Source organism: Festucalex cinctus, chromosome 19 (assembly GCF_051991245.1).
Source record: "Festucalex cinctus isolate MCC-2025b chromosome 19, RoL_Fcin_1.0, whole genome shotgun sequence".
Taxonomy (NCBI): domain Eukaryota; kingdom Metazoa; phylum Chordata; class Actinopteri; order Syngnathiformes; family Syngnathidae; genus Festucalex; species Festucalex cinctus.
This window is the reverse complement of record NC_135429.1, coordinates 1,847,310-1,875,119: the sequence shown is the minus strand read 5'-3', so window position 1 is coordinate 1,875,119 and position 27,810 is coordinate 1,847,310. Positions and strand designations below refer to the sequence as shown.

The window sequence follows — 27,810 nt, the reverse complement described above, 5'->3', positions numbered from 1 at the left end:
ACAGGAGACACAAGCACGGAATCGAAGTCATGTGGAATGTTAAATATGAGCGTCACTTTATCACTTGAAATACCAAAGGAAAAGTCGCGGCGACTCAGACAAAGTGGCCGAGCGGTAAAAACTTTGCCTGGTGTGCAGACGACCACGGTTCGATCCCCGGTACCGACAATTTACAATTCAAAAGTGGGCAAGAGCAAGAATCGAACCCGAGCTTGCTGATGCACTGGCAAAGTCATTTACCACTCGGCCATCGAGAAGTGAAAATATTAGCTCGTTTGGTCGTATTTAAGTGTTGATTGGCACATTTATCGCTACGTCACTCCACTGCTTCATGAATATAACCTCCAAAAGAAATTGGTCGTCAGAACTGTTGGCCGAGTGGTTAACGATTATGTCTGCGGACCAGGCGACCCGGGTACGAGACCCCGACGCGTCTTTTATAAATCACTTTGAACGAATCACTCTCGCTTTCTCAATGCAACATAGCTCACTTTCTGCGCGTTTATATGTTAAATAAACGTCGTATTTTGTTTTTTTTACTTTTTTTTCTCCTAGTGACGTCACCAACGGAAACCTATTTAAGGCGGAAGCAACGCGCCAGTCGTTCTTTCTCACCTCAGACAGCATCGCGTCGTCCTCCTGCTGCTCCGCACGAATTTCCACAAGATCGTCCAACACTTTGACCAGGTGAGTGTTCGCTATTTTAAAATCGTATCTTTTTAAAATTCACTGCTTTTGCTCCCTTTTAACTCGATGCAGCACTTTTGGCGTGCTTGCATCTTGCTAACACGTTTGCGCCAGCGTTGCTACTTAAAATGCTAAACATGTTAAACTGCACTAAAACATCCTCGTTTTTGTCTCTAACCTTTTTCAGTTTCACGACGAAAGCAAGCGCCGTTTTCCGGAAGGTAAGTAGACACAAATGTAACATTTACACGGACTGAATCGAGCAGATTAACATGCATGCGTGATAATTGTCGAATTGTTTGTCTACAGGTGGGAATCTTCAAATGGAGCCTAAAATGGCCGACTTGCTGTGCGTTTCAACTTGGATTCACAAGCAAACCAGTTTGTATCACGTGTTTCTAATTTGTCTCATTTCTGTCCACAGGTTTGTATCTTCAACACAACGGCCAGATTGACTGCAAAAAGATGGAATTTGTGAGTTTTTAAACTAAATCAAGTGTCAGGTTGTTTGATTCTTACTTGTCTACAGGCTCCAAAATGGCTGCCTTGCTGTCGTTTGAGGCGTGGCTTCATGAGATGTTTGCAGTTCTCCTCCTGCTAAACATTTGAGGTAAGATGAACTATCGTGTAAGGTTGTTTAAAATGCTTACACCAACGTTGTCGTTTCTTTCAGGCCAGCAGCTGCAAGTCGTTGTGGAAGAGGAGTCGTCACTGGTGAAATAAACACGTTCACAAGAGTGCAAAATTTGTTTGACACCTTTTATTTCAGCATTTGATTGAACCTTGAACCTCTTGCATCCCTCCAGGCACAACAACCTTGGCCCCGAAAATCTGAACGAAATGGACAGCGCTGTGGAACAAGACTGGTAAGAAGTCGGCAATTTTTTTTTTTTTTTTTTTTTTTTTTTTTTGTTTTCTGCAGGATCCCCCCCAAACTGTCAATGAGAAACGGGTGTCCCCAATCCTGGTCCTTGAGGGCTGGAGTCCTGCAGGTTTTTACAAGTTTGTTCTCCAACACATCTGATTGTGATCTGAATAGTCAGGTGTGTTGTACAGCAAAATGTAAAACCTGCAGGACTCAGGGCCTCAAGGACCAGGATTGTGGAAGTCTGCTCAACAAGCTACTTTACCTTCTGGCGTGTTCTTGTGGTGCTGAAGAGCCTGATTGACGCAGCAGGGCTCCACCTGTGCAAGTCAAACTTGTCTTTGTCAAAAGGTTTGGACCTGTTGCAAACATTTCACTTGATTAATCCAGTTTTTGTTTTCTTTCAGATGGCGCTGGTGCAGTTGATAGGAAAAAAAATAACCAACTTGTGTCCAACATGAATACCAAAGGATGATGTAAGCGCCAAACAAATTTGCCAATTAACCTTTTTTTAAAGTGCACTCACCTGCGTTTTTTTTTTTTCTTCTTTGCATCAGCATGGCACCTGTCCGAGCATCTGCAATCAAGACAACTGGTTGCAGATGGTGCTCAAAGCGGCCTCCATTTTCAATGTTTGTTTAAAATAAAAGAAAATAAATAATTTTGACTGGTCCCTTGCTTGTGTTGTGCACGTTTGTCAGTCCTCTTCACAGGTGTGACAACATGCTTGACGAGCTGCTGCAACACAAGGTTAATTGCGTAAAAAAAAAAAAAGTGATTGTGTGCTTGCCATGGTGTCCACTTGCTTACATGTTGGTTGTTTCAGATTTCACTGCCCGGCTTCTCCAAGGTGAAAGCAGACTGATTGATTGGAGTCGTCCTCAGCTGGTAAGAGAAGACAAGTTTCATTTCAGCTTTCAATTGTCTCACTTTAAATTTTTGTGTCCAGTGTGGACGACGACTGACGGTTTACCTGTTCACAGCCAAAGTTGGACAAGAGTGCGCACAAGTTCATATTTCGCATCCACAAGGTAAATGTTGACACGCTTCATGGCAACTTGAACTCCTCCCTTTTTTTCCTGTAGGCAGCAAGGAAGGTGATGAGCTTCCTGAAAATGCAGCAGTGTGGAAACAAAGTTCCAGAAAACAACTTGTCTTGGTAAGTTTCATGCCCCAATTATTTTTTTTTTCTGCACTACAAGGTGACTTAACTTTGTGACTCACTTTGTTTTCTTTGTCTTAGGTCCACCTTCTTGTTCCTGGCTGACTTGTTGACCACAAGCAGAACGTCATCCGACTTGTCGCTTTTGTTTGCTTTGTCATTAAATGTTTACTCTGCAACAAAAATAAAGCTTGATTACAAAAGAACACTTCAACTCTGTCATTTTCAAACCTCACAAAAACAACTTTAAAAAAAAAAATTAAACTTAGACAAAAAAAACTTAAAAAAAAAAAAAACTTCAGGAATAAAAAAAAAAAAAAAAAAAAATCCTGATTTTTTTTTTTTTTTTTTTTTCCTGGATTTTTTTTTCCATGAATTTTTTTTTTTTCCTCCCCAGAATTTTTTTTGGTCAAATTGGGTGGGACAAGGCTGGAATACTGCTTGCTGATTGGCTGATGGCCCTGGAAGTGGGCGGAGTAATGAGGGAAAAGGGTTGTGATTGGTTAAAAAGTGGGCGTGGCTCTGCAAAAAGAAGCGCTGTGATTGGTCGGTATAAATGGGCGTGGCTACAAAATCTTGAAGCGCTGTGATTGGTCAGAATTGCAAAAGTTTGCAAAATCGTGCGCTGTGATTGGTTGGTTTTAAGTGGGCGTGGTTATGCAAATTTGAGCCGCTTCCTGATTGGTGGAGCCAAAATTGGGGCGGAGTTAGAGCTTTTGGAAGCCATTTTGAGTCTTGAGCTGAGAGTTGCACATCAGTCACGACAATGGACAAAACACTTTTTGTCTTCATGACAGAAAAAGTGATGAAAATGTCAACATTTGGACAGCAAGTGACATGAATTTGACCATTTGGAGAGCAAACGGGAGGAGTAAGATGAGATGACACATTGTTTTGGTGACTGTTGGCAAACTCTCACCTCAAGAACCTTTCACATGGTTTGTTCTGACGAACCAAAGCAGTTGAGGGCACATTGACGGATAAAATACAAAAGACGTCTGTTCACGTTAACAAGTCATTTATTTTTAACAAAACCTTGACATCAACATTTCAGATGCTTTTTGCATGTGTGGAACCAACTCAGCTGAAGGAGCTCACCTGTCACCTGACTTCCTTCCAATGACACACGGACACCACATCCGACATCTGGCACGTGCTGGGATCAAAAGTAAGTGACAAGTTTGTGACATCGTCACACACCTTTTCAAATCACAAGTTCATTCAAAAACACAAAGAAGGGGAAAAAGGCGGAGCTAACAGGTGGGCAAAAAAAAAAAAAAAGTTGCTAAATAGTGGTGGAGAAGCCTTTGGCAGACTGTCAGAGGAGTTTATTGTCAAAGCAAAAACTGGTCATCAGGGCTAACGAGGCATCGCAGGTGTCAAGTGAAAAGCAGTCATGTGACAGCACAAATGTCAAACTGACCAAAAATAGGCATGACATGTCAACGCTTCTCAAATGACACTTGAAAAGATGGACAAACGAGCAGCCATGCCAAAAAAAAAAAAATAATAATTTTTTTTTAATGAAGTGACTGATTTCTTTTTGAGAAAAGGTGTGAACTATGGGCAAGAAACAAAGAATAACACTTTAATGTATTTGAAAAGTGTGGTAGTGTAAAATGGGCGAGAACATTTTTCATTTTGTGGAAATAAGAGCAGGTTCAAATCAGTGTTTTTGTTTTGTTTTTTAACTGTAGGCAACGAGGAGAGCGATGCAAATTTGCAAAACACTGCCATCTTCAGGCCAGATAATGCAATTGCAGCTTTTGGAGGTATCCATCGTTTGTAGAATACATCATTAACTCATCCTCACATCAAAAGTAGCAATTTCTCCCGGCAGACGAAGCTAAACTGAATCCTGGATACATCTAACAATCACCTTGTGCTTCTTCTTTGATTCACTTTATGAACAATTTTAGCACAGACAGCTATTTCTGAAGCAGGATCCTTTCCAACATGACGTCATGATACTACCAAGTCCATATATTCGCCGATATTATCAATTAATTTTGGAAATCTCAACATGTCATTTTTTTCCTGTTTTCTTTTAGAAGAACTTACTTTCACAAAGATTTGGTTTTATTTGGGAAGAATGTTATTTTTGGTTTTGTTGAAAAAAAGCAAAGCAAATGTGTTTTTGGTTCATTTATTTATCATTTTGGCAAAATTTCACATACATAAAGTGTACATTTCTGGGAATTAGGCCTTTTTTAACAAACTCAAGCTTTTATTTTCTGTCAATTAGATATTGTAAGAAATACAAAAAAAAATAAAATATGAAGACTGTTTCTGCTTGCGTTAAATGTAACATATTTATTTCATTTCACATCTATTTTTAGTTACCTCTGAGCGTTTCTTGAATTTTTTTTTGGTTTGTGATTCCTTTTTGTTTTGTTTGATGAACTTGATTATTAATTGTAAATGGAAAGTATTGAATAAAGTATTTTTTTAAGGCTATATTATCAAACTTAAATCTCAATTGCATTTTCTGGCCAGAAGATGGCAATGTTTTCACAGTTTTGCATTGGTGAAGACTGTTGCTTTTCTTGTTGCCTACAGTTTAAAAAAAAAAAAAAATCTATATTGATTTGAACCTGCTGTCATTTGCACCAAATGAAAATGTCATGGAGTTTATCGCCTGTTTCACACTCCAAAACTACCACACTTTTCAAATACATCAAACTTTGATCTTGGTTTCTTATTGGCATGCTCAAGAGTACAGATTGAAGTCAACTGTGGCTACAGATGAAGAAAACTGGACGCTTCCATCTCGTCAAGCACACAACACTGCGTATGTACTCACAATCATCATGTGTCCAAATGCAGGTTGCCGTCTGTCTGTCTGTCTGTCTGCCCGTCCAGTCTGTCTGTGGGCTGCTGAAAGCTCCCCCAGGCTGTCAATCATGCAGACAAAAACAAAAGAAAAGCAGTGAGTAAGATTCTCCTCCCTTTTCACATCCTGATAACAATCGGATGTCAACATGGCAAAATATGACAAACGCGTTCAAATCGGATGTCAACAGGCAACAAAGTGCTCCTCCATCATTCCTTCACCTTCACGACTGATTCCACAAATAAGAGTCTTAAAAAATGGAAAATGATCTTGGAAAGATATTTTCCATCTCAAAACTATGAAACCTTTTTCCAAAAACAGTTTGACCTTGACAATATGTCTTACAATATTTCAAACATACAAACTTGAATATCACATTCTTCAAATCTCTTATTTTAAATGATTTAATAATTGTGGTACACTTAACTTTTCTTCTCAGAATCAATTGTTATATTTATCTTCATAAATGTTTTTTTTTTTTAAATTCGATATTTGGAGTTTTGTCCACTAACTGATCAGTCATCAGTCTTTTCAGCGTGCTGGACATATTTTATTTATTATTTTTTATTTTCTGTGTGTGTGTCTTCCCTTCAACAAGATTTCAAGCTCAAAAAATGTCAAATTGAAATATTCAGATTTTATATTGCAAGAGAAAAAAAAATTACATGCTAAATATAAAAATCTTAATTATAGCTGCAACTAACGGTAATAATCGATTAGTCGGTCGATTATTTTGGCAATTAATTGGATTAAAAAAAAAAAAAAACATTACATTCCTTTATTCCAAAACAGGACTTTGTTTGAATGCACAATAAATGGCTTATGATTACTGTAAAATCTTTTTTTTTTTTTTATTGTTTAAAAAAAAAAAAAAAAAAAAAAAAAAAAAAAAAAAACACTGAACCCCCCCACTAATTTATAGTACATTTCAAACAGTATCTCAATAAGCATATAGTGCAAGAACAGCATTTTTTAAAGTGCCTTTAAGGGTGATTCTTTTTTTTTTTGGTTATTATATAGGGGTGAGTATTATTTATGCCTTGGTCAGACTCCAAGAAAAGCGTCCGATTTTGGCCCGAGCAACATGTCGCGGACAAACGGAGCACGTCGTTAACGATTTGGGGTTGTCTTGACATCGCCCGTGTATTGTGAGCCGTTCACTCATCGGTCAGCTGTTGTCCGCGACGCTTCACCGCCATCGCGACCAAAGTCGAATCAGAATTTTTGCTCGTCTTGTCCAACAATGCGATCGATATATGTCGTCAATCTTTTGCTCCCACAGCGTTGACCAATAGCGAGACGACGCAAAATGTAGCATGCTGGGCTCCCTTTTTTATTTTTTATTTTTTATTTCCCCCATTTATGTGTCAGGAATCCTTTGCCATAATTCTCTATATTTTTTCATTAATATGTTGTTATCTACAGGATGAAAAACCTTCATCATGTCTATATAAAAATCCCAACAGTATATATATATTTTTTTCTTATTCTTTTTTTTTTTTTTTTTTAAATCTACACTGGTATCAATTTGTTGCACAAGTCCCATTACTGCCATAGAGGTGGTTTATGTCAAAATAGTTTTGCTGGATTATTATTATTATTATTATTATTATTATTTTATATAACTGTGGCAGTACAAATTTATAGGTCTGTAATTTGAAAATAAATGTTGATCTCCACTCTTATAAATCAGATGGAAAAATAGCAGTTTAGAAAGAATGGTTACATAATGAGGTTGCACTTTACATTTTACAATACCTGATATTAAAGCCATATCAATATTTAAACCGTTTGTATGTGGACTTTAAGGAAATTAAGAAGCGTTAAACAATTCATCACTTATGATGGTGGCGATGATGATGATGATGATGATGGTTCCTATTTAGTGTGACACGTTCAACGATTGGTCGCCTGTTCTCCGGGACGGTTCACGACCATCACGACGAAAGCTTGTTAGAATTTTTGCTCGTCTTGACGCATAATGTGACATACCGACATCGTCGTCCGTTTGGTTCCATAGCAAATTGACCAATAGCGAAGGGAGCGAAACGTCAATCACACACCGAACAGCACTTTATAGCTCTTTTTATTTATGGATACATTTGTTCATTTATTCGTTTATGTATTTATTTATCCCCTGGATATTTCATGGGATGGGGCCAGACAGGTGCATCTCGAGGGGGAAAAAAAAAAAAAAAAAGCGCCCCGCTGCAGCGCTGCGGCTGCATGGAGCGCGCACGCATCCGTGCAACCCGTCAGGCAACGGCGACGTAAATATAGGACCAAAATATATTGTGACTGTTGTTCTAATAATTTCAGAGATTTGGGCACATATTTAGTGAGGATCGATCACATTTTCATATCGTCGGGCCAGGCCTCGCCGCCTTAACTGTCACCCGCTCTCACTTGAAAGTTTGTTTGAAAGTTTGTTTTTTTCCCCCCCTCGGAGTGAGTGGGTACTATCCAATGCACCGTACTAAAACAAGTCAAATATGAATAAATGAAGCAGTAAAAAAATACTCAAACAATATAATATTGTTTGATAAAATAATAAAACAAAATGTCATCCCGCAAATTAATGAACAAAATCGGCTATATTACCCCGTCGCATATAGGCCTAAATAAATTAAAATACAGTGTTGGCTACTAAATCAAATTTTAAACACTATTGAGGAGCAGGGAGCGCAAGCTCACATCACACTTGTCCCATGCGTGCTCCATTCACGCAAACACTCCCTGTCCTTGCCTCTTTTTTTTTTTTTTTTTTTTTTTTTTTGGTCCAACCTCGCCGACAAACAGTGGCCGACGCGTCTCTCTTGGCAAGACAACACACTACGTCTGAACGCGACAAGATACCAGCCGATCATCGCGTGTTGTCTTGCCAAGAGAGACGCGTCGGCCACTGTTTGTCGGGGAGGTCGGACCAAAAAAAAAAAAAAAAAAAAAAAAAAAAAAGAGGCAAGGACAGGGAGTGTTTGCGTGAATGGAGCACGCATGGGACAAGTGTGATGTGAGCTTGCGCTCCCTGCTCTGCAATAGTGTTTAAAATATGATTTACTAGCCAACATTGTATTTTAATTTATTTAGGCCTACATGCGGGATGACATGACATGACATGACATCTTGTTTTATTATTTTATCAAACAATATTATATTGTTTGAGTATTTTTTTTACTGCTTCATTTATTCATATTTGACTTGTTTTAGTACGGTGCATTGGATAGTACGCCACTCACTCCGAGGGGGAAAAAAAAAAAACTTTCAAGTGAGAGCGGATGACAGTTAAGGCGGCGAGGCCTGGCCCGACGATATGAAAATGTGATCGATCCTCACTAAATATGTGCCCAAATCTCTGAAATTATTAGAACAACAGTCACAATATGTTTTGGTCCTCTATTCACGTCGCCGTTGCCTGACGGGTTGCACGGATGCGTGCGCGCTCCATGCAGCCGCAGCGCCGCAGCGGGGCGCTTTTTTTTTTCTTTTTTTAATCCCCCCCCCAGAAATGCAATGCACCTGCTGGCCCCATCCCATTAAATATCCAGGGGATAAATAAATAAATACATAAACGAATAAATAAACAAATGCTAATAAAATAAAATAAAAATGCTAATAAAAAGAGCTATAAAGTGCTGTTAGTGTGTGATTGACGTTTCGCTCCCTCTCGCTATTGGTCAGTTTGCTATGGAACCAAACGGACGACGATGTCGGTATGTCACATTATGCGTCAAGACGAGCAAAAATTCTAACAAGCTAGACTTTCATCGTGATGGTCGTGAACCGTCCCGGACAACAGGCGACCAGTCGTTGAACGTGTCACACTACACGGGCGACGCTACGTCAAGACAACCCAAAATCGTTTATGACATGCCCCGTTTGTCCGCGACACGTCGGTCGGCCTGAAATCGGGCTGTTTTCGTGTAGTCTGACATCGGCATTAGTCTAACTACATCAAACATTTTTTTTCCCAATATTTAAACATTTATCTTTTTTTTATGACGATACATATTTTTTGAAACCAATATTCAGAATGTATAAGCAGTATTTGTATTATCTGTATCTCGTGCAGGTGAATTGTCCGTGTCTTTTGGTCTTTGGATATTTGTTTGAAAACAGAAATGAAAAATAAGAGAACAACTCGTCATTTGATTTTCATTTGAAAATAGATTGAAATACATCTTGATTTTCTTGTTTGGATGTCTGGAACGGGTAATTGAGTATAAGTCTAATTACAGTTTTCTTTTCGATTTGTATTTCAGACACGAAAATAGGATATGGCAGGGGACACAAATCGTCACCGCAAGCATTTCTCATACTTGGCCAGGAGATGGCGACACTGGCGTCTAAAACAAACAAACGATATTGTCCTGTGTATGACCATCTCCAGCCAAAATTACACAAACACTAAGTAGGCACTTGGATGAAAATGTTTTTTTTTGAAAGAAAGAAAGAAAGAAAGAAAGAACTTAAAAATAGTTTAAAAAAAAAAAAAAAACTTAAAAAGCATAAATAAATAAATGAACTTTTTGTTTTGTTTTTTAAATCATGAAACATGCCTGGACAATTTTTATTTATTTATTTTAAATGATGGTGCCCCTAAGACTGAAAATAATGTGACTTTCAGGACATGTTGAAGGTTGTGGATGAGCATGACAGATATCTTCAAATTGTAAGCGGTCATTTGGGCAACATTTTCGGACATAGTCTCCACTATCACTTCAAGTTTGCTCATGACTGCATTCTCAGGGTTTCACTTGCATGTCAGAAAATGCCAGCCAAAAAAATAAATCAATAAAAATGCGCCGCATTGCTCCAGGATCTTTTTTTTTCCACATTTGAAGAAGTATATAGACAGAGAATGTGAGGATCTGGACTCTTTAAAATTATAACGGGAAAAAAAAAAAAGTTCAATATTTTTCCTTCCGGTTTTGTGTGCTTTGTAGTGACAATCATGTTTTACTGTTTTTTTTTGTTTGTTTTTTTCTTCAAGCCATTGGCCATTCAATTAAGTTGAGAAATGACTTGTGTTTGAACAGAGTGGCGCTTTGAGCAATTTGTATTGATGTTCTCCTTAAAATAATCCCATCAGGTGTTATTAAAACTATGTTGACATTTACTTTTATTATTATTGTACTACCTTAATGTTTTTGTCCAGGCCTGTTTTTTTTTTTTTTGTTTTTTATAAACCTAAAACGCCTAAAAAAAAAAAAAAAAAAAAGATACACCCAAAGTAAATTTGAAGCTGTTTTGGGGGTATCAGCAAAATTTGGATCTCTTTTTGAAGATAACACATGATAAAGTGCAACTGGCACTGAGTAATGGAAATTTGAATAAAAAAAAAATATATATATATATATATATATATATATATATATATATATATATATATATATATGTTTATTTTATTTATTTCATTATTTTCCACAAAGTCTGCCTTGGAAATGAATGCAGCATGGTGCTGTGGACTGGAAAACGCAAAAGGATCACAGTGTGAAGTCTTCCCTCATTCCACTTCAAATTTGACAATAATACGAAAGAAAATGAGCATTTTATACCTGTTTTTCCAAATCACAACTTAAAACCAATGTCTGATTTTCCTTGTTATTATTATTATTATTATTATTATTATTATTATCATCTCCACGTGTTTAGTTACCGTTTGTGGAATTTTGACTGGAGTCATACAGAATCAATATCGTTTTTAGATGACAGTGTCGCCATCTCCTGGCCAGTATGAGAAATGCTCGCGGTGACAACTTCCGGAATGGAAAACAAAAATACGAGCCTTTTTTTTTTTTTAATATATATTTGTGCGTCGTGCTGTATCCTATTTACGTTTTTAAAATAAAATTGATAAACTATGATTAGGCTTTTCCTAATAGATATCAGAATAGCTACTACCCCACTGCTGTTAGACTCCTGAACACTGTCTCCTGATCATAATTGCACTACTATAAATAAATATCTGTAAATACTGTAGAGATAGTCATATACAATTATATTATATATAATTAGAAATATTTAGTTTATCAATGCTGAATACATATTTATAGCCTGCAATAATGTGTATATACTGTATATGTCTTATTTTTAAAATATATAATTTATTTTTGCTAAAACACTTCTGGATGGATGCAAACTGTATTTCGTTGTTCTGAACTTGTGACAGTGCGTTGAAAATAAAGTTGTATTCTATTCTTTTCAATTCTATTCCTTGCTCGTTCCAAACAACCAAACGAGAGAATCTAGCTCAATTTAAATTTTGGTGTTTCTGTTTTAAAACAAAAATGATATTAGAAATGCGTTTTTCTATTTTTAATATCTGTTTTCAAACATATATCCAATGACCAAAAGACACACTGACCTATTTCAATAAATATATATATTTTTTTCAATATTTAAACAATTGCACTCTTTTTTTTTTTTTTTTTTTTTTTTTAGGACAAGTGGTCTAATAGATACATATTTTTAAACCAATACTCAGAAATTATTAGTAGTATTTTTATCTGCAGTTTGCGCACGTGTACCTAATGTTTTGATCCACTCGCCACCAGCTACTTCGAACAAAAAAGAAGCAAAATAGGCATGTGTTACCTTTTGTAGAAGATGTTGATGACGAGATGTGAAGGATGTAGCAATTTGTAGCGTGTGAAGCCATCACTCGCTTTCATTTTGGCCATCAAAGCTTCTGTTTGGAGAAGAATACACCAAACAACATTCAAGTCACGCGTTTTCCTTGATTGACTTTTGATTGGCAGCTGAGTGCTATTTGTGGGCGTGCTAGCTAGCGAGCTAGCTGCCGAGCCACGAGGCTTTGTTGACATATTAGCAAGCGAGCTTCAAGTGACCTCGCGAGTAACAATAAACAAACTCAAGGGTTATCAACATCCTTCTAGGTCGTGTATTAGCCATTCACATATTAAACGGCAGTTTAAATATGTTTAAAATACTCACTCAAACGACAAGACGACAATTGCGAACTTGCTGAACCGGATGCCTACGGGAAGCGAGAAGGTTCATATCACTTTAAGGCAAAAGTGTGTTGTTGACAGGTTGTCTTGACAACGCAACAAAAATATATTCACAATAGAACAAAAAGATGTGTTTGTTTATTTGTAGAATTTAAGGGAAATCCGTTGGAGCTAGTTAAACACTTCCAAACAATCTTTCAAAACAAATAATTTTTGTAACGAAAATGAAAGTGGCGAATGTGCTTTGGTGAAATAGCCTGCTCGGTTGTCAACGCCAAAATTGAATCAAAACAGCTTTTTTCATTGTTGGTAAGTCCTCCTTACACCAGACACCGTGCAATAAATACATAAATAAATATATACGTGAATGAACGTTTTTTTTTGTTTTTTGTTTTTTTGTGGCGTGAAAGCAGCAATGCTGACGGGCCACCGGGTGGCGCAAGTGTGCAAAGCGCCGTTCAACAAGCAGAAGAGAGCGCCGTTCAATTAAGCAGAAGAAGACTTTGATAGGTGTTATTGGAGACAGGTGTGCACGACGGGATTACAGGTCAGGCAAGATGGCGCCGACACGTGTGGCCTTTTCTCAGGTAAGTTAGCACGCGGGCGAATGTTTGGCCGGCGTTTGTTCCCGTTTCTTACAGTGACACGTATATTTGCTTCTTGCAGGACTGTCTTGAAGTGAAAAGTCCAAACCAACCGGTGACGTTTACCTTCATCTGTCAAATGCAGGTAAGTTGCTGGCTGCATGAACTGTGAAGCTAACATTAGCTTAGCTTCACAGGGACACGACAAACATTTGAGGTTTGATCACATCACGTCACAATTCAATTCACTTTGCTTTATTTTGCAATTAATTTGGGTACTTATGCCACCATTTCAAATGTATTTGCTTTGTTTGGTTTTAATGCTGGCCAGCTTTTTTTTTTTTTTCTTCCATTGTTGTAAATGACACACCTGAAAGCTTTGTACTGAACTGTAAGGTCTTTTGTTGTTTAACTAATTGTTGATCGGGTCTATTGAATATCGTTTTATTTCTGGTGGTGTGTAACTTTTGTTTTTCTTTTCTTTTTTTTCCCCCCATCATTGGTCATTTCCTTGTCTGGGCTTGTGAATTTTGCTGTCGTGGTCAAATGTTTTTGTTTTTCCCCCCTTCAACTCTGAGTTATTGAATTTGTAAGAATTGTACTCGCCAGCCACCCACCATCTCCATCTTACAATTCATGTGAAGGGTTATCTAATATTGTCATTTATTTTCCTTGATTGTTTTTTGTTTTGCAAACTTGTGAATGTGATATTGTCTTATGCACTGTTTTTTATTTTTTGTTTTTCTATGTGTAATTTTCTGCTAAACTTGGCAGTCTGGGTCATTTTATTTTGTTTCAACATGGATTGTATGAGGGTGAAATATACAAACACACATGAAATAAAGTTCCCTCCAGCACACAATTAATGGCATGTTTGTCTTTTGCAGGTTGGATGATGAGCCAGATGGGACGAGGAGGCAAAGGAACAAGTCAAGAATCAAGCGCGCACACACAAAACTTGAATTATTATATGAATTGTATGATGTGTGGGGAGCTCCAGGTGCCCTTTGGTTGACTTTGGTCCTGGGTGACAATTTTGTGCTGGACTGGGAAGGTTGCTTTGAAATGAGGACAAGTTGGTCCGGGCTCCGAGAGCTGACGGTTGGAGTTGTCTTGCGTCAGGTGCTCTGCACTTGTGCCTTGTCTGGATCCAGATGTTGTTGTTGTTGTTGTTGACGACAGTTGAAGGCCAGTGTAGGATTTGAGGAAGCACGCAATCATGTTAATAAGCACAAATTGAAATCAATTATGAAATTGTCCCACTCTGTGTTTCAGGCTTGTGGAGGCACCAGCTTTCGTGAGGGGAACCAAGAGGAAGTGGACCAATGTAGTTAGTACACCAGTTTTTTTTGTTTTTTTTGTTTTGGGGGGGGTTACACTTGTCATCCGTTGCAGCCGATTGGTCCAGCCGTCTCCGCTCTCGTCTCCAGGTTGCTCAAATGTTTTTTTTCCCCTTCTCCTTGGATGCTTGCGGTCAGCGGACGTCGCCAACCTTTGATAAGCTGTTGAGACTCATTTCTAATGTTTTGCAAAAATGTTCTTGCAGGTTGTGGGAGGAGCCATCACATCCAACGGCAGCAGTTGCACAGAAAGGGCCGCGTTTGTGTGCTTGTTTTGAGCAGCCTCATGAAACACATCAGGCAAGTCAAGAAATAAGCAATATGTACAAACACAAATGAAGTTAGCACATAACTCATGAAATTTCTTTTCTTTCCCCAGCAATTTAGGAACCAAGTGGCTGGCACCATAAAGATGACTTGACACAAGATGTTTGTTGGTATCAAAACTGACTTGCGACCAGGAGGGGGCAGAATATGGAGCTTTGTGGCATGCCTTCGTTGTTTGTGTGCAAAGTGTGGGGAGAGTGGTTCGTGTTTGCAAGATCTTGCTCTGTCATTGTTTTTGGCTTGTCTGGGTTCAGTTTTGTTCCATTGATGGCTACTTGAAAGTGGCTTTGCACAATGTCGGTTGCATTTCAGGCACAAGTCTGTCATATTGAGCCATTTTTTGTCCATTTTTAGGCTTTTCTCTGCACCCGTTCGTACAAGAGGACCTGAACCAAGTGCACGACTCATTTTGACAGTTTTCTTCTTGCACAATAATTTGTTTTTAGCTAATGCAGAGCAGTGTTTTGGGGGTTGGTCCATCCATCGCTGGTCCACTTGATTTTTTTTTTCTTTTTTCTCCTTTTCAGATGGCATTTAGGTTGGGAGATGCCACCCACAAACCTTTTAATTTCGCCAGCTGTGGGCTCAAGAAGCCCTTTTGAGATGCTATTTGTGATTAACTGGCTCGACAAATGCACTTGAATTTATCTTGCAGGAAGGAGGCGGAGTCCGTCAAGTGGAACCACAGCAGCATCAAAAGTCAACAGTGACCATGTGCATTCGTCTGCTTGTTTTTCAGGTTGAGAAGATGAGTCTGACAAGTTGGTGAAGTTGTTTGGGGGCTGAGCAGCTTTTTGGTTTGTGCAGTGCAGGATTTGCATCATGATTGAGCAACATCAATCAAACCTTTTTTTCTTCTGTTACAGGCTGAAGAAGAATAAATGTACACAAAGGAGCTCCAGATGAAAGTCTTCATTGCTCTTGAGGTGTGAGTGTGCAGTTAATTGCGTATCAACATGGATGGCAACACATTCACATGAGTCTGTTTTCACTTCCCCACAAAGGTGCTTGTGGATGCTGCAAGTGTTGAAGAGCAGAGCCAGCAACCTTGGAGGGATGGAGAATATGTCTTGTGTGAGACTCGCGATGTTTATTTCCACTCTGTCACCAACTCACTGGGTGTGCACCAACTCACACTGACTGCATGCTTGTCTCCCCCTCACTAAATTGTAGCCCGTTTGTACATCTATGAAATGTTTTTGTTTTGTTGTTTTGTTTTAAATTATGGATACAACTGAAGCTTGTTTTGCTTTTGTCTGTTCTAAATATGCTTTTCTGCTTGAATAAAAAAAAAAAGTAACAATTGCAAGTTTTCAGTTTCAGACTTGAGAGAGCGAGAACATGCAGGATGCATTTAATAATTACAAATATGTATAATGTTGCACTACATTTTGCCAAGCATGCTGTCTAATAAAGCATGTCGAATGAACATGTATGGCATTTTTCACAAATGTGTACTGCTGTTGTGAATAAAGTGCTGGTTTTGTTGTTGTCCGAGTTGTTCTTCCTGCAGACGATGGGCAAGCTCCAGCTGGCTCTTCTGCTGCGGTTAGTGTGGGCTTCAGGTCCCCGTGTCTGCATTCACGTGACCCTCAACATCTCAAGCTGAGGTACGCCACCTCCCTTTTGGTCCCCTCAGCTTGCGATGACCTGAAACAATTCAACTTTGAAGGGCCAGGGGACCAATTGTAGGCTAAAAGCTACTACTGATTCATGTGAGGAGGGACCAGTTTGACATGAATACCTTGAATGTTTGTGTAAAGATGTTAACATTGCTAATACGTCACTTTTTATGATTTTAGAGCTGTCATGATTTAAAAAAAAAAATCAGATTAATCACTATAATTTTGATTAATTGCTTAATTAAAAAGGCTTTGTTATCAACTTTTTTTTTTGCCTGTCAAATTTAAAGTGCACCTGTTATGTGTTAAGTCTTTTGACATTTAATGTTGATGTCAACAGTTTTTGGTCCCCTGCACATGCTCATGCTCTTTTTCTAATCATTACTTGCATACAAATATTCTGAATATCAACATTTATTAAATGCTTTACTTGAATGCATGCTGCATGTGTTTATTTCTCAAACAACCTGTGCTACCTTGAATGTAACCATCTGCTGTCAGCTAAAGCTGCTGTCAAAATATTCTGCATTAATACATAATACGATATATATATATATATATATATATATATGTATATGTATATATATGCTTGATTAATTTGATTAATGCTTTAACAGCACTATTAAATACACAAATTTCAACAAATTTAATGGCTCGTCAGTCTTCAATGTCAAAGATGCCAAATACTACCTTGATTGACAGATCAGCAGCACTAAACAAGTCCATGCAGTTGCCATTATCCAACCTTTTTGCTCTGTAACGACAGCGATTGACAATTGCGAACATCCGGGCATCAACACAGTGCAATTGTATTGTTTTTGTCTTCTGTGACTATCATGCAAACTAGGTGTGGTGTATGGCTTTAAGCCAATGTTTATGGTCGCTGGTTGTGACGTCACGGCGACCGGGCCCAAGTGTGTGTGATGAGAAAATAAAAGCTCAGTGAGCACAAGCCTATGGAAGCCCAAAAGTGTCAAAATTCAATAAATAAAAAGGCCTTTTTGAAATAACTATTCTTTTGATAAATAACAGGCCATTATGTAATATGGCCATTAAATTTTAAGATGAGGTGTTAGTATTATTAACAGTTTTATTCTATTCTTGAATATGTAACAAATATTTTATTTTGATTAAATATTTCGTAATGATTATTTTAACAACGTCATACTTTTTAAAAATAATGACATTTAATTTATTTTCAAGGTTTTATAACATAATAAAACGTTGTTTTACAAAGTCAGTTTTTATTTCATAATGTCCTTTTCCACAATGGTCTTCTTTTACATAATGGCGTTTTACAGCCGAATGTCTTGGTCTGTCAATCAAATGACATGAGGCGGAGCCATTTACGTGATTGGCTGAGTCCCTTATACAGACATGAGCAGCAGCACTTATTTAATGAATTTCGACAGTTTTGGGCTTCCATACAGGCACATTTCTGCAGCAGTCCAACGACATTTCATCACGTTTTGAAATCGAAATAATCCCAACAAATCCAATTAGTAATTGTTACAAGGATCCAAAGTCCAATGCTTTTCAGTGGGCGGGGAGCGTCATTTTCACGGAGGTGGCCGCCATTGTGACTCATGACGTAATCGGAAGCTGGCGGTGCCGTTTAGCTCGCGCCGGCCACGCATTGCAATGCAGTAGTAGAAATAGACCGTTGAAAAACTTGACCTTGCGACCGCCAGTGAATAGTAGGACTACATTTCCCATAATTACTAGCTGCAAAAGAAGGAAGTATTTCGAGTTCCCGTCAATGGCGATCGCTCGCTTTGCAGGATTTGCATATGACAGAACGTGCGTCAGGACCTCTTCACAGCGAATAAACTAAGTTTTTAAAAATAAAACAAAACAGAAGAACAACTTTTATGTAATGGAGAGAAACGTTAGTGTGTTAATTGCACAGACAGTAAGCTTGACACTTGCTTTCATATCGAGATCATTGCTTTATCGTTTCTTGTGAAACACATTCATTGTTATGTAACGTTGACAGCAGTTATTGATACACACGGGAGGGAATGAAACATGGTTAGGGTTAGTAGCACACATTACACAGACATTTAACATACGACGTTGTGAGATTTGAACCCTGGACCTCAGGGTTCGCAAACCGTGTACCTAACCGCTCGACTAGCGGAACGACTGAGGGTGACCGCCGCTCTGTGTCCATATATATGAAAGAATAGGATTTTCAGCGCCAGGGGGCGCTTCTGTCAGCAAGCAAAAGACAAAACTGCGCAGAGACCGGCCGACTTTGTTGCCACCGTGGTCTGGAGGTTAGCGTTTCTGCTTGAGACGTCGTAGGTCCCGGGTTCAAATCCAGCAGCGGCTGCTTCCGCTTGCTGTCCTTCACTATACTGATACATACAAAACTACAATTGGGCATGTTGTAGTTGCAATCAAAGTGCAATTTTGTTATTCAATTAAAAAAGAAAAAAAAAAAAAGCTGAAACACAATCCTTTCTACTAGTAGCATTCTAGTAGCATGCTAGTACAATGCTAGCAGAAAGCTAGTAGAAAGCTAGCTACCCACTACCATTCTACTAGTAGCATTCCAGTAACATTCCAGTAGCATGCTAGTAGCTACTAGCTTTCTACTAGCATGCTATTGGAATGTCTCTAGTAGAATGCTAGTGGGTACTAGCATTCCACTACTAGAAAGCTAGTGGGTAGCGGGCGGGGCAAAGCTATGCTAGAATGCTAGTAGCATGATAGCAAAATGCTAGTAGAAAGCTAGTGGGTGGTGAAGCCCCGCCCACCACCCACTAGCTTTCTACTAGCATTCTCGTAGTGGAATGCTAGTAGCATGCTAGTAGAATGCTAGCAACATGCTAATAAAATGCTAGTAGCATGTTAGTAGCATGCTAGTAAAATACTAGTAGCACGCTAGTAGAATACTAGTAGAAAGCTAGTGGGTAGTGGGTGGGGCTTCGCCCCGCCCACTACCCACTAGCTTTCTACTAGCATTCTAGTAATAGAATGCTAGTAGCATGCTAGTAAAATACTAGTAGCACGCTAGTAGAATACTAGTAGAAAGCTAGTGGGTAGTGGGCGGGGCGAAGCCCCACCCACTACCCACTACCCACTAGCTTTCTACTAGCATGCTACTAGCATTCTATTATTAGAAAGCTAGTAGAAAGCTAGTGGGTAGTGGGCGGGGCTTCGCCCCGCCCACTTCCCACTAGCTTTCTACTAGTATTCTACTAGCATGCTACTAGTATTTTTCTAGCATGCTACTAGCATTCTACTACTAGAAAGCTAGTAGAAAGCTAGTGGGTAGCTACTAGCGTTCTACTACTAGAAAGCTAGTAGAAAGCTAGTGGGTAGTGGGCGGGGCTTCGCCCCGCCCACTACCCACTAGCTTTCTACTAGTATTCTACTAGCGTGCTACTAGTATTTTACTAGCATGCTACTAGCATTCTATTACTAGAATGCTAGTAGAAAGCTAGTGGGTAGTGGGCGGGGCGAAGCCCCACCCACTACCCACTAGCTTTCTACTAGTATTCTACTAGCGTGCTACTAGTATTTTACTAGCATGCTACTAACATGCTACTAGCATTTTATTAGCATGTTGCTAGCATTCTACTAGCATGCTACTAGCATTCCACTACGAGAATGCTAGTAGAAAGCTAGTGGGTGGTGGGCGGGGCTTCACCACCCACTAGCTTTCTACTAGCATTTTGCTATCATGCTACTAGCATTCTAGCATAGCTTTGCCCCGCCCGCTACCCACTAGCTTTCTAGTAGTGGAATGCTAGTACCCACTAGCATTCTACTAGAGACATTCCAGTAGCATGCTAGTAGAAAGCTAGTAGCTACTAGCATGCTACTGGAATGTTACTGGAATGCTACTAGTAGAATGGTAGTGGGTAGCTAGCTTTCTACTAGCTTTCTGCTAGCATTGTACTAGCATGCTACTAGAATGCTACTAGTAGAAAGGATTGTGTTTCAGCTTTTTTTTTTTTTCTTTTTTAATTGAATAACAAAATTGCACTTTGATTGCAACTACAACATGCCCAATTGTAGTTTTGTATGTATCAGTATAGTGAAGGACAGCAAGCGGAAGCAGCCGCTGCTGGATTTGAACCCGGGACCTACGACGTCTCAAGCAGAAGCGCTAACCTCCAGACCACGGTGGCAACGAAGTCGGCCGGTCTCTGCGCAGTTTTGTCTTTTGCTTGCTGACAGAAGCGCCCCCTGGCGCTGAAAATCCTATTCTTTCATATATATGGACACAGAGCGGCGGTCACCCTCAGTCGTTCCGCTAGTCGAGCGGTTAGGTACACGGTTTGCGAACCCTGAGGTCCAGGGTTCAAATCTCACAACGTCGTATGTTAAATGTCTGTGTAATGTGTGCTACTAACCCTAACCATGTTTCATTCCCTCCCGTGTGTATCAATAACTGCTGTCAACGTTACATAACAATGAATGTGTTTCACAAGAAACGATAAAGCAATGATCTCGATATGAAAGCAAGTGTCAAGCTTACTGTCTGTGCAATTAACACACTAACGTTTCTCTCCATTACATAAAAGTTGTTCTTCTGTTTTGTTTTATTTTTAAAAACTTAGTTTATTCGGTGTGAAGAGGTCCTGAAGCACGTTCTGTCATATGCAAATCCTGCAAAGCGAGCGATCGCCATTGACGGGAACTCGAAATACTTCCTTCTTTTGCAGCTAGTAATTATGGGAAATGTAGTCCTACTATTCACTGGCGGTCGCAAGGTCAAGTTTTTCAACGGTCTATTTCTACTACTGCATTGCAATGCGTGGCCGGCGCGAGCTAAACGGCACCGCCAGCTTCCGATTACGTCATGAGTCACAATGGCGGCCACCTCCGTGAAAATGACGCTCCCCGCCCACTGAAAAGCATTGGACTTTGGATCCTTGTAACAATTACTAATTGGATTTGTTGGGATTATTTCGATTTCAAAACGTGATGAAATGTCGTTGGACTGCTGCAGAAATGTGCCTGTATGGAAGCCCAAAACTGTCGAAATTCATTAAATAAGTGCTGCTGCTCATGTCTGTATAAGGGACTCAGCCAATCACGTAAATGGCTCCGCCTCATGTCATTTGATTGACAGACCAAGACATTCGGCTGTAAAACGCCATTATGTAAAAGAAGACCATTGTGGAAAAGGACATTATGAAATAAAAACTGACTTTGTAAAACAACGTTTTATTATGTTATAAAACCTTGAAAATAAATTAAATGTCATTATTTTTAAAAAGTATGACGTTGTTAAAATAATCATTACGAAATATTTAATCAAAATAAAATATTTGTTACATATTCAAGAATAGAATAAAACTGTTAATAATACTAACACCTCATCTTAAAATTTAATGGCCATATTACATAATGGCCTGTTATTTATCAAAAGAATAGTTATTTCAAAAAGGCCTTTTTATTTATTGAATTTTGACACTTTTGGGCTTCCATAGGCTTGTGCTCACTGAGCTTTTATTTTCTCATCACACACACTTGGGCCCGGTCGCCGTGACGTCACAACCTGCGACCATAAACATTGGCTTAAAGCCATACACCACACCTAGTTTGCATGATAGTCACAGAAGAAAAAAACAATACAATTGCACTGTGTTGATGCCCGGATGTTCGCAATTGTCAATCGCTGTCGTTACAGAGCAAAAAGGTTGGATAATGGCAACTGCATGGACTTGTTTAGTGGTGCTGATCTGTCAATCAAGGTAGTATTTGGCATCTTTGACATCGAAGACTGACGAGCCATTAAATTTGGTGAAATTTGTGTATTTAATAGTGCTGTTAAAGCATTAATCAAATTAATCAAGCATATATATACATATACATATATATATATATATATATATATATATCGTATTATGTATTAATGCAGAATATTTTGACAGCAGCTTTAGCTGACAGCAGATGGTTACGTTCAAGGTAGCACAGGTTGTTTGAGAAATAAACACATGCAGCATGCATTCAAGTAAAGCATTTAATAAATGATATTCAGAATATTTGTATGCAAGTAATGATTAGAAAAAGAGCATGAGCATGTGCAGGGGACCAAAAACTGTTGACATCAACATTAAATGTCAAAAGACTTAACACATAACAGGTGCACTTTAAATTTGACAGGCAAAAAAAAAAGTTGATAAAAAAGCTTTTAATTAAGCAATTAATCAAAATTATAGTGATTAATCTGATTTTTTTTTTTTTAAATCATTTGACAGCTCTAAAATCATAAAAAGTGACGTATTAGCAATGTTAACATCTTTACACAAACATTCAAGGTATTCATGTCAAACTGGTCCCTCCTCACATGAATCAGTAGTAGCTTTTAGCCTACAATTGGTCCCCTGGCCCTTCAAAGTTGAATTGTTTCAGGTCATCGCAAGCTGAGGGGACCAAAAGGGAGGCGGCGTACCTCAGCTTGAGATGTTGAGGGTCACGTGAATGCAGACACGGGGACCTGAAGCCCACACTAACCGCAGCAGAAGAGCCAGCTGGAGCTTGCCCATCGTCTGCAGGAAGAACAACTCGGACAACAACAAAACCAGCACTTTATTCACAACAGCAGTACACATTTGTGAAAAATGCCATACATGTTCATTCGACATGCTTTATTAGACAGCATGCTTGGCAAAATGTAGTGCAACATTATACATATTTGTAATTATTAAATGCATCCTGCATGTTCTCGCTCTCTCAAGTCTGAAACTGAAAACTTGCAATTGTTACTTTTTTTTTTTTTTTTTATTCAAGCAGAAAAGCATATTTAGAACAGACAAAAGCAAAACAAGCTTCAGTTGTATCCATAATTTAAAACAAAACAACAAAACAAAAACATTTCATAGATGTACAAACGGGCTACAATTTAGTGAGGGGGAGACAAGCATGCAGTCAGTGTGAGTTGGTGCACACCCAGTGAGTTGGTGACAGAGTGGAAATAAACATCGCGAGTCTCACACAAGACATATTCTCCATCCCTCCAAGGTTGCTGGCTCTGCTCTTCAACACTTGCAGCATCCACAAGCACCTTTGTGGGGAACAGAAAACAGACTCATGTGAACGTGTTGCCATCCATGTTGATACGCAATTAACTGCACACTCACACCTCAAGAGCAATGAAGACTTTCATCTGGAGCTCCTTTGTGTACATTTATTCTTCTTCAGCCTGTAACAGAAGAAAAAGGTTTGATTGATGTTGCTCAATCATGATGCAAACCTGCACTGCACAAACCAAAAAGCTGTTCAGCCCCCAAACAACTTCACCATCTTGTCAGACTCATCTTCTCAACCTGCAAAACAAGCAGACGAATGCACATGGTCACTGTTGACTTTTGATGCTGCTGTGGTTCCACTTGACGGACTCCGCCTCCTTCCTGCAAGATGAATTCAAGTGCATTTGTCGAGCCAGTTAATCACAAATAGCATCTCAAAAGGGCTTTCTGAGCCCACAGCTGGCGAAATTAAAAGGTTTGTGGGTGGCATCTCCCAACCTAAATGCCATCTGAAAAGGAGAGAGAAAAAAGAAAAAAAAAATCAAGTGGACCAGCGATGGATGGACCAACCCCAAAAACACTGCTCTGCATTAGCTAAAAACAAATTATTGTGCAAGAAGAAAACTGTCAAAATGAGTCGTGCACTTGGTTCAGGTCCTCTTGTACGAGCGGGTGCAGAGACAAGCCTAAAAATTGACAAAAAAAATGGCTCAATATGACAGACTTGTGCCTGAAATGCAACCGACATTGTGCAAAGCCACTTTCAAGTAGCCATCAATGGAACAAAACTGAACCCAGACAAGACAAAAACAATGACAGAGCAAGATCTTGCAAACACTAACCACTTTTTTTTTTTTATTCAAGCAGAAAAGCATATTTGGAACAGACAGAAGTAAAACAAGCTTCAGTTGTATCCATAATTTTAAAAAAACAAAAACAAAAAAAAACCACTTCATAGACGTAGAAACCGGCTACATTTTTAGTGGTTTGGGGGGGTAGACAAGCATGCAGTCAGTGTGAGTTGGTGCACACCCAGTGAGTTGGTGACAGAGTGGAAATAAACATCGCAAGTCTCACACAAGACATATTCTCCCTCCCTCCAAGATTGCTGGCTCTGCTCTTCAACACTTGCAGCATCCACAAGCACCTTCGTGGGGAACAGAAAACAGACTCTTGTGAACGTGTTGCCATCCATGTTGATACGCAATTAACTGCACACTTGCCTCAATAGCAATGAAGACTTTCATCTGGAGCTCCTTTGTGTACATTTATTCTTCTTCAGCCTGTAACAGAAGAAAAAAAGGTTTGATTGATGTTGCTCAATCATGATGCAAAGCCTGTACTGCACAAACCAAAAAGCTGCTCAGCCCCCAAACAACTTCACCAACTTGTCACTCATCTTCTCAACCTGCAAAACAAGCAGATGAATGCGCATGGTCACTGTTGACTTTTGATGCTGCCACTTGACGGACTCCACCTCCTTCCTGCAAGATGAATTCAAGTGCATTTGTCGAGCCAGTTAATCACAAATAGCATCTCAAAAGGGCTTCTTGAGCCCACAGCTGGCGAAATTAAAAGGTTTGTGGGTGGCATCTCCCAACCTAAATGCCATCTGAAAAGGAGAGAGAAAAAAGAAAAAAAAAAATCAAGTGGACCGATGGATGGACCAACCCCAAAAAGACTGCTCTGCATTTGCTAAAAACAAATTATTGTGCAAGACGAAAAAAGGCAAAATGAGTCGTGTACTTGGTTCAGGTCCTCTTGTGAAGGTGCAGAGACAAGCCTAAAAATGGACAAAAAAATGGCTCAATATGACGGACTTGTGCCTGAAATGCAACCGACATTGTGCAAAGCCACTTTCAAGTAGCCATCAATGGAACAAAACTGAACCCAGACAAGCAAAAAACAATGACAGAGCAAGATCTTGCAAACACGAACCACTCTCCCCACACTTTGCACACCCAAACAACGAAGGCATGCCACAAATCTCCATATTCTGCCCCCTCCTGGTCGCAAGTCAGTTTTGATACCAACAAACATCTTGTGTCAAGTCATCTTTATGGTGCCAGCCACTTGGTTCCTAAATTGCTGGGGAAAGAAAAGAAATTTCATGAGTTATGTGCTAACTTCATATTGCTTATTTCTTGACTTGCCTGATGTGTTTCATGAGGCTGCTCAAAACAAGCACACAAATGCGGCCCTTTTTGTGCAACTGCTGCGGTTGGATGTGATGGCCCCTCCCACAACCTGCAAGAACATTTTTTCAAAACATTAGAAATGAGTCTCAACGGCTTATCAAAGGTTGGCGACGTCCGCTGACCGCAAGCATCCAAGGAGAAGGGGAAAAAAACATTTGAGCAACCTGGAGACGAGAGCGGAGACGGCTGGACCAATCGGCTGCAACGGATGACAAGTGTAACCCCCCCCCCAAAAAAAAACAACCAAAACACTTGTGTACTAACTATATTGGTCCACTTCCTCTTGGCTCCCCTCACGAAAGCTGGTGCCTCCACAAGCCTTAAACACAGTGGGACAATTTCATAATTATTTTCAATTTGTGCTTATTAACATGATTGCGTGCTTCCTCAAATCCTACACTGGCCTTCAACTGTCGTCAACAACAACAACAACAAACGTCTGGATCCAGACAAGGCACAAGTGCAGACCACCTGACGCAAGACAACTCCAACCGTCAGCTCTGACCAACTTGTCCACATTTCAAAGCAACCTTTCCAGTCCAGCACAAAATTGTCACCCAGAACCAAAGGGCACCTGGAGCTCCCCACACATCATACAATTCATATAATAATTCAAGTTTTGTGTGTGCGCTTGATTCTTGACTTGTTCCTTTGCCTCCTCGTCCCATCTGGCTCATCATCCAACCTGCAAAAGACAAACATGCCATTAATTGTGTGCTGGAGGGAACTTTATTTCATGTGTGTTTGTATATTTCACCCTCATACAATCCATGTTGAAACAAAATAAAATGACCCAGACTGCCAAGTTTAGCAGAAAATTACACATAGAAAAACAAAAAATAAAAAACAGTGCATAAGACAATATCACATTCACAAGTTTGCAAAACAAAAAACAATCAAGGAAAATAAATGACAATATTAGATAACCCTTCACATGAATTGTAAGATGGAGATGGTGGGTGGCTGGCGAGTACAATTCTTACAAATTCAATAACTCAGAGTTGAAGGGGGGGAAAAAAAACAAAAACATTTGACCACAACAGCAAAATTCACAAGCCCAGACAAGGAAATGACCAATGATGGAAAAAAAAAAAGACAAAAACAAAAGTTACACACCACCAGAAATAAAACGATATTCAATAGACCCAATCAATAATTAAACAACAAAAGACCTTACAGTTCAGTACAAAGCTTTCAGGTGTGTCATTTACAACAATGGAAGAAAAAAAAAAAAAGCTGGCCAGCATTAAAACCAAACAAAGCAAATACATTTGAAATGGTGGCAAAAGTACCCAAAATAATTGCAAAATAAAGCAAAGTGAATTGAATTGTGACGTGATGTGATGTGATCAAACCTCAAATGTTTGTCGTGTCCTTGTGAAGCTAAGCTAATGTTAGCTTCACAGTTCATGCAGCCAGCAGCTTATCTGCATTTGACAGATGAAGGTAAACGTCACCGGTTGGTTTGGACTTTTCACTTCAAGACAGTCCTGCAAGAAGCAAATATACGTGTCACTGTAAGAAACTGGAACAAACGCCGGCCAAACATTCGCCCGCGTGCTAACTTACCTGAGAAAAGGCCACACGTGTCGGCGCCATCTTGCCTGACCTGTAATCCCGTCGTGCACACCTGTCTCCAATATCACCTATCAAAGTCTTCTTCTGCTTAATTGAACGGCGCTTTCTTCTGCTTGTTGAACGGCGCTTTGCACACTTGCGCCCCCCGGTGGCCCGTCAGCATTACTGCTTTGTTTTACCATGGAATTTGCTGCTTTCACGCCACAAAAAACGTTCATTCACGTATATATTTATTTATGTATTTATTGCACGCTGTCTGGTGTAAAGAGGACTTACCAAGAATGAAAAAAGCTGTTTTGACTCAATTTTGGGCGTTGACAACCGAGCAGGCTATTTCACCAAAGCACATTCGCCACTTTCATTTTCGTTACAAAAATTATTTGTTTTGAAAGATTGTTTGGAAGTGTTTACCTAGCGCCAACGGATTGCCCGGAAACGGTACAAATAAACAAAAAAAAATTTGTTTTTTATTTTATTTTTTTTTTGCGTTGTCAAGACAACCTGTCAACCGCACAGTTTTGCCTTAAAGTGATTTGAACCTTCTCCCTTCCCGTAGGCATCCGGTTCAGCAAGTTCGCAATGTTCGCAATCGCAGTCCTGTCGTTTGAGTGAGTATTTTAAACAAATTTAAACTGCCGTTTCATGTGTGTA

General features: G+C 39.3%; 1 protein-coding gene and 4 long non-coding RNA genes across 66 annotated transcripts in view; 3 read left to right on the top strand and 2 right to left on the bottom strand.

The window, feature by feature from the left end:
* Window positions 1-270: 270 nt before the first annotated feature.
* Window positions 271-2,922, top strand: LOC144007639 (uncharacterized). 3 transcript variants are annotated; one of them, XR_013280284.1, is made up of 15 exons: window positions 271-415; window positions 556-687; window positions 875-908; window positions 997-1,036; window positions 1,112-1,161; window positions 1,217-1,297; window positions 1,361-1,401; window positions 1,494-1,553; window positions 1,960-2,028; window positions 2,110-2,157; window positions 2,254-2,302; window positions 2,379-2,440; window positions 2,502-2,551; window positions 2,638-2,711; window positions 2,796-2,922. It is a non-coding gene; the product is annotated as an uncharacterized LOC144007639 (long non-coding RNA). The 3 variants fall into 3 exon arrangements; XR_013280282.1 differs by having other exon boundaries at window positions 1,112-1,297; XR_013280283.1 differs by having other exon boundaries at window positions 1,112-1,297; window positions 2,502-2,583.
* On the bottom strand, window positions 1,433-12,592 carry LOC144007638 (uncharacterized). 10 transcript variants are annotated; one of them, XR_013280278.1, is made up of 11 exons: window positions 12,502-12,592; window positions 12,142-12,235; window positions 5,518-5,608; window positions 3,813-3,870; window positions 2,777-2,887; window positions 2,526-2,631; window positions 2,363-2,437; window positions 2,232-2,290; window positions 2,079-2,129; window positions 1,818-1,911; window positions 1,433-1,550 (listed from the first exon to the last, which is right to left on the bottom strand). It is a non-coding gene; the product is annotated as an uncharacterized LOC144007638 (long non-coding RNA). The 10 variants fall into 10 exon arrangements; XR_013280279.1 differs by having other exon boundaries at window positions 1,818-1,872; XR_013280280.1 differs by having other exon boundaries at window positions 2,232-2,287.
* LOC144007636 (uncharacterized) lies at window positions 12,074-16,331 on the top strand. 22 transcript variants are annotated; one of them, XR_013280255.1, is made up of 9 exons: window positions 12,074-12,827; window positions 12,932-13,105; window positions 13,185-13,247; window positions 14,378-14,429; window positions 14,533-14,575; window positions 14,649-14,742; window positions 14,822-15,566; window positions 15,636-15,695; window positions 15,774-16,328. XR_013280255.1 is itself a non-coding variant. In XM_077507446.1 (8 exons), exons 2-7 carry the CDS (start codon window positions 13,076-13,078, stop codon window positions 15,673-15,675), a joined length of 357 nt encoding a protein of 118 aa, XP_077363572.1. In that variant the 5' UTR covers window positions 12,074-12,827; window positions 12,932-13,075; the 3' UTR covers window positions 15,676-15,695; window positions 15,774-16,331. The 22 variants fall into 22 exon arrangements, 3 of the variants coding, with proteins under 3 accessions (XP_077363572.1, XP_077363573.1, XP_077363574.1); XR_013280252.1 differs by having other exon boundaries at window positions 14,498-14,575; XR_013280254.1 differs by having other exon boundaries at window positions 14,378-14,432.
* A 6,598-nt stretch (window positions 16,332-22,929) lies between these two features.
* On the bottom strand, window positions 22,930-27,722 carry LOC144008138 (uncharacterized). Of its 19 annotated transcripts, none has more exons than XR_013280668.1 (8): window positions 27,436-27,712; window positions 27,151-27,349; window positions 26,937-27,071; window positions 25,704-26,266; window positions 25,537-25,630; window positions 23,623-23,680; window positions 23,497-23,556; window positions 22,930-23,418 (listed from the first exon to the last, which is right to left on the bottom strand). It is a non-coding gene; the product is annotated as an uncharacterized LOC144008138 (long non-coding RNA). The 19 variants fall into 19 exon arrangements; XR_013280659.1 differs by lacking the exons at window positions 22,930-23,418; window positions 23,497-23,556; window positions 23,623-23,680 and adding exons at window positions 24,212-24,530; window positions 24,607-24,666 and having other exon boundaries at window positions 24,736-25,630; window positions 25,704-25,745; window positions 25,846-26,266; window positions 27,436-27,720; XR_013280667.1 differs by lacking the exons at window positions 22,930-23,418; window positions 23,497-23,556; window positions 23,623-23,680 and adding exons at window positions 24,212-24,530; window positions 24,607-24,666; window positions 24,736-24,791.
* LOC144008136 (uncharacterized) overlaps window positions 27,643-27,810 on the top strand; it is a 34,573-nt gene continuing 34,405 nt past the window's right edge. For all 12 annotated transcript variants that reach the window (XR_013280643.1, XR_013280650.1, XR_013280649.1 and 9 more), the window contains exon 1: window positions 27,643-27,767. This is a non-coding gene — a long non-coding RNA (uncharacterized LOC144008136). The remainder of the gene's footprint in view (window positions 27,768-27,810) is intronic.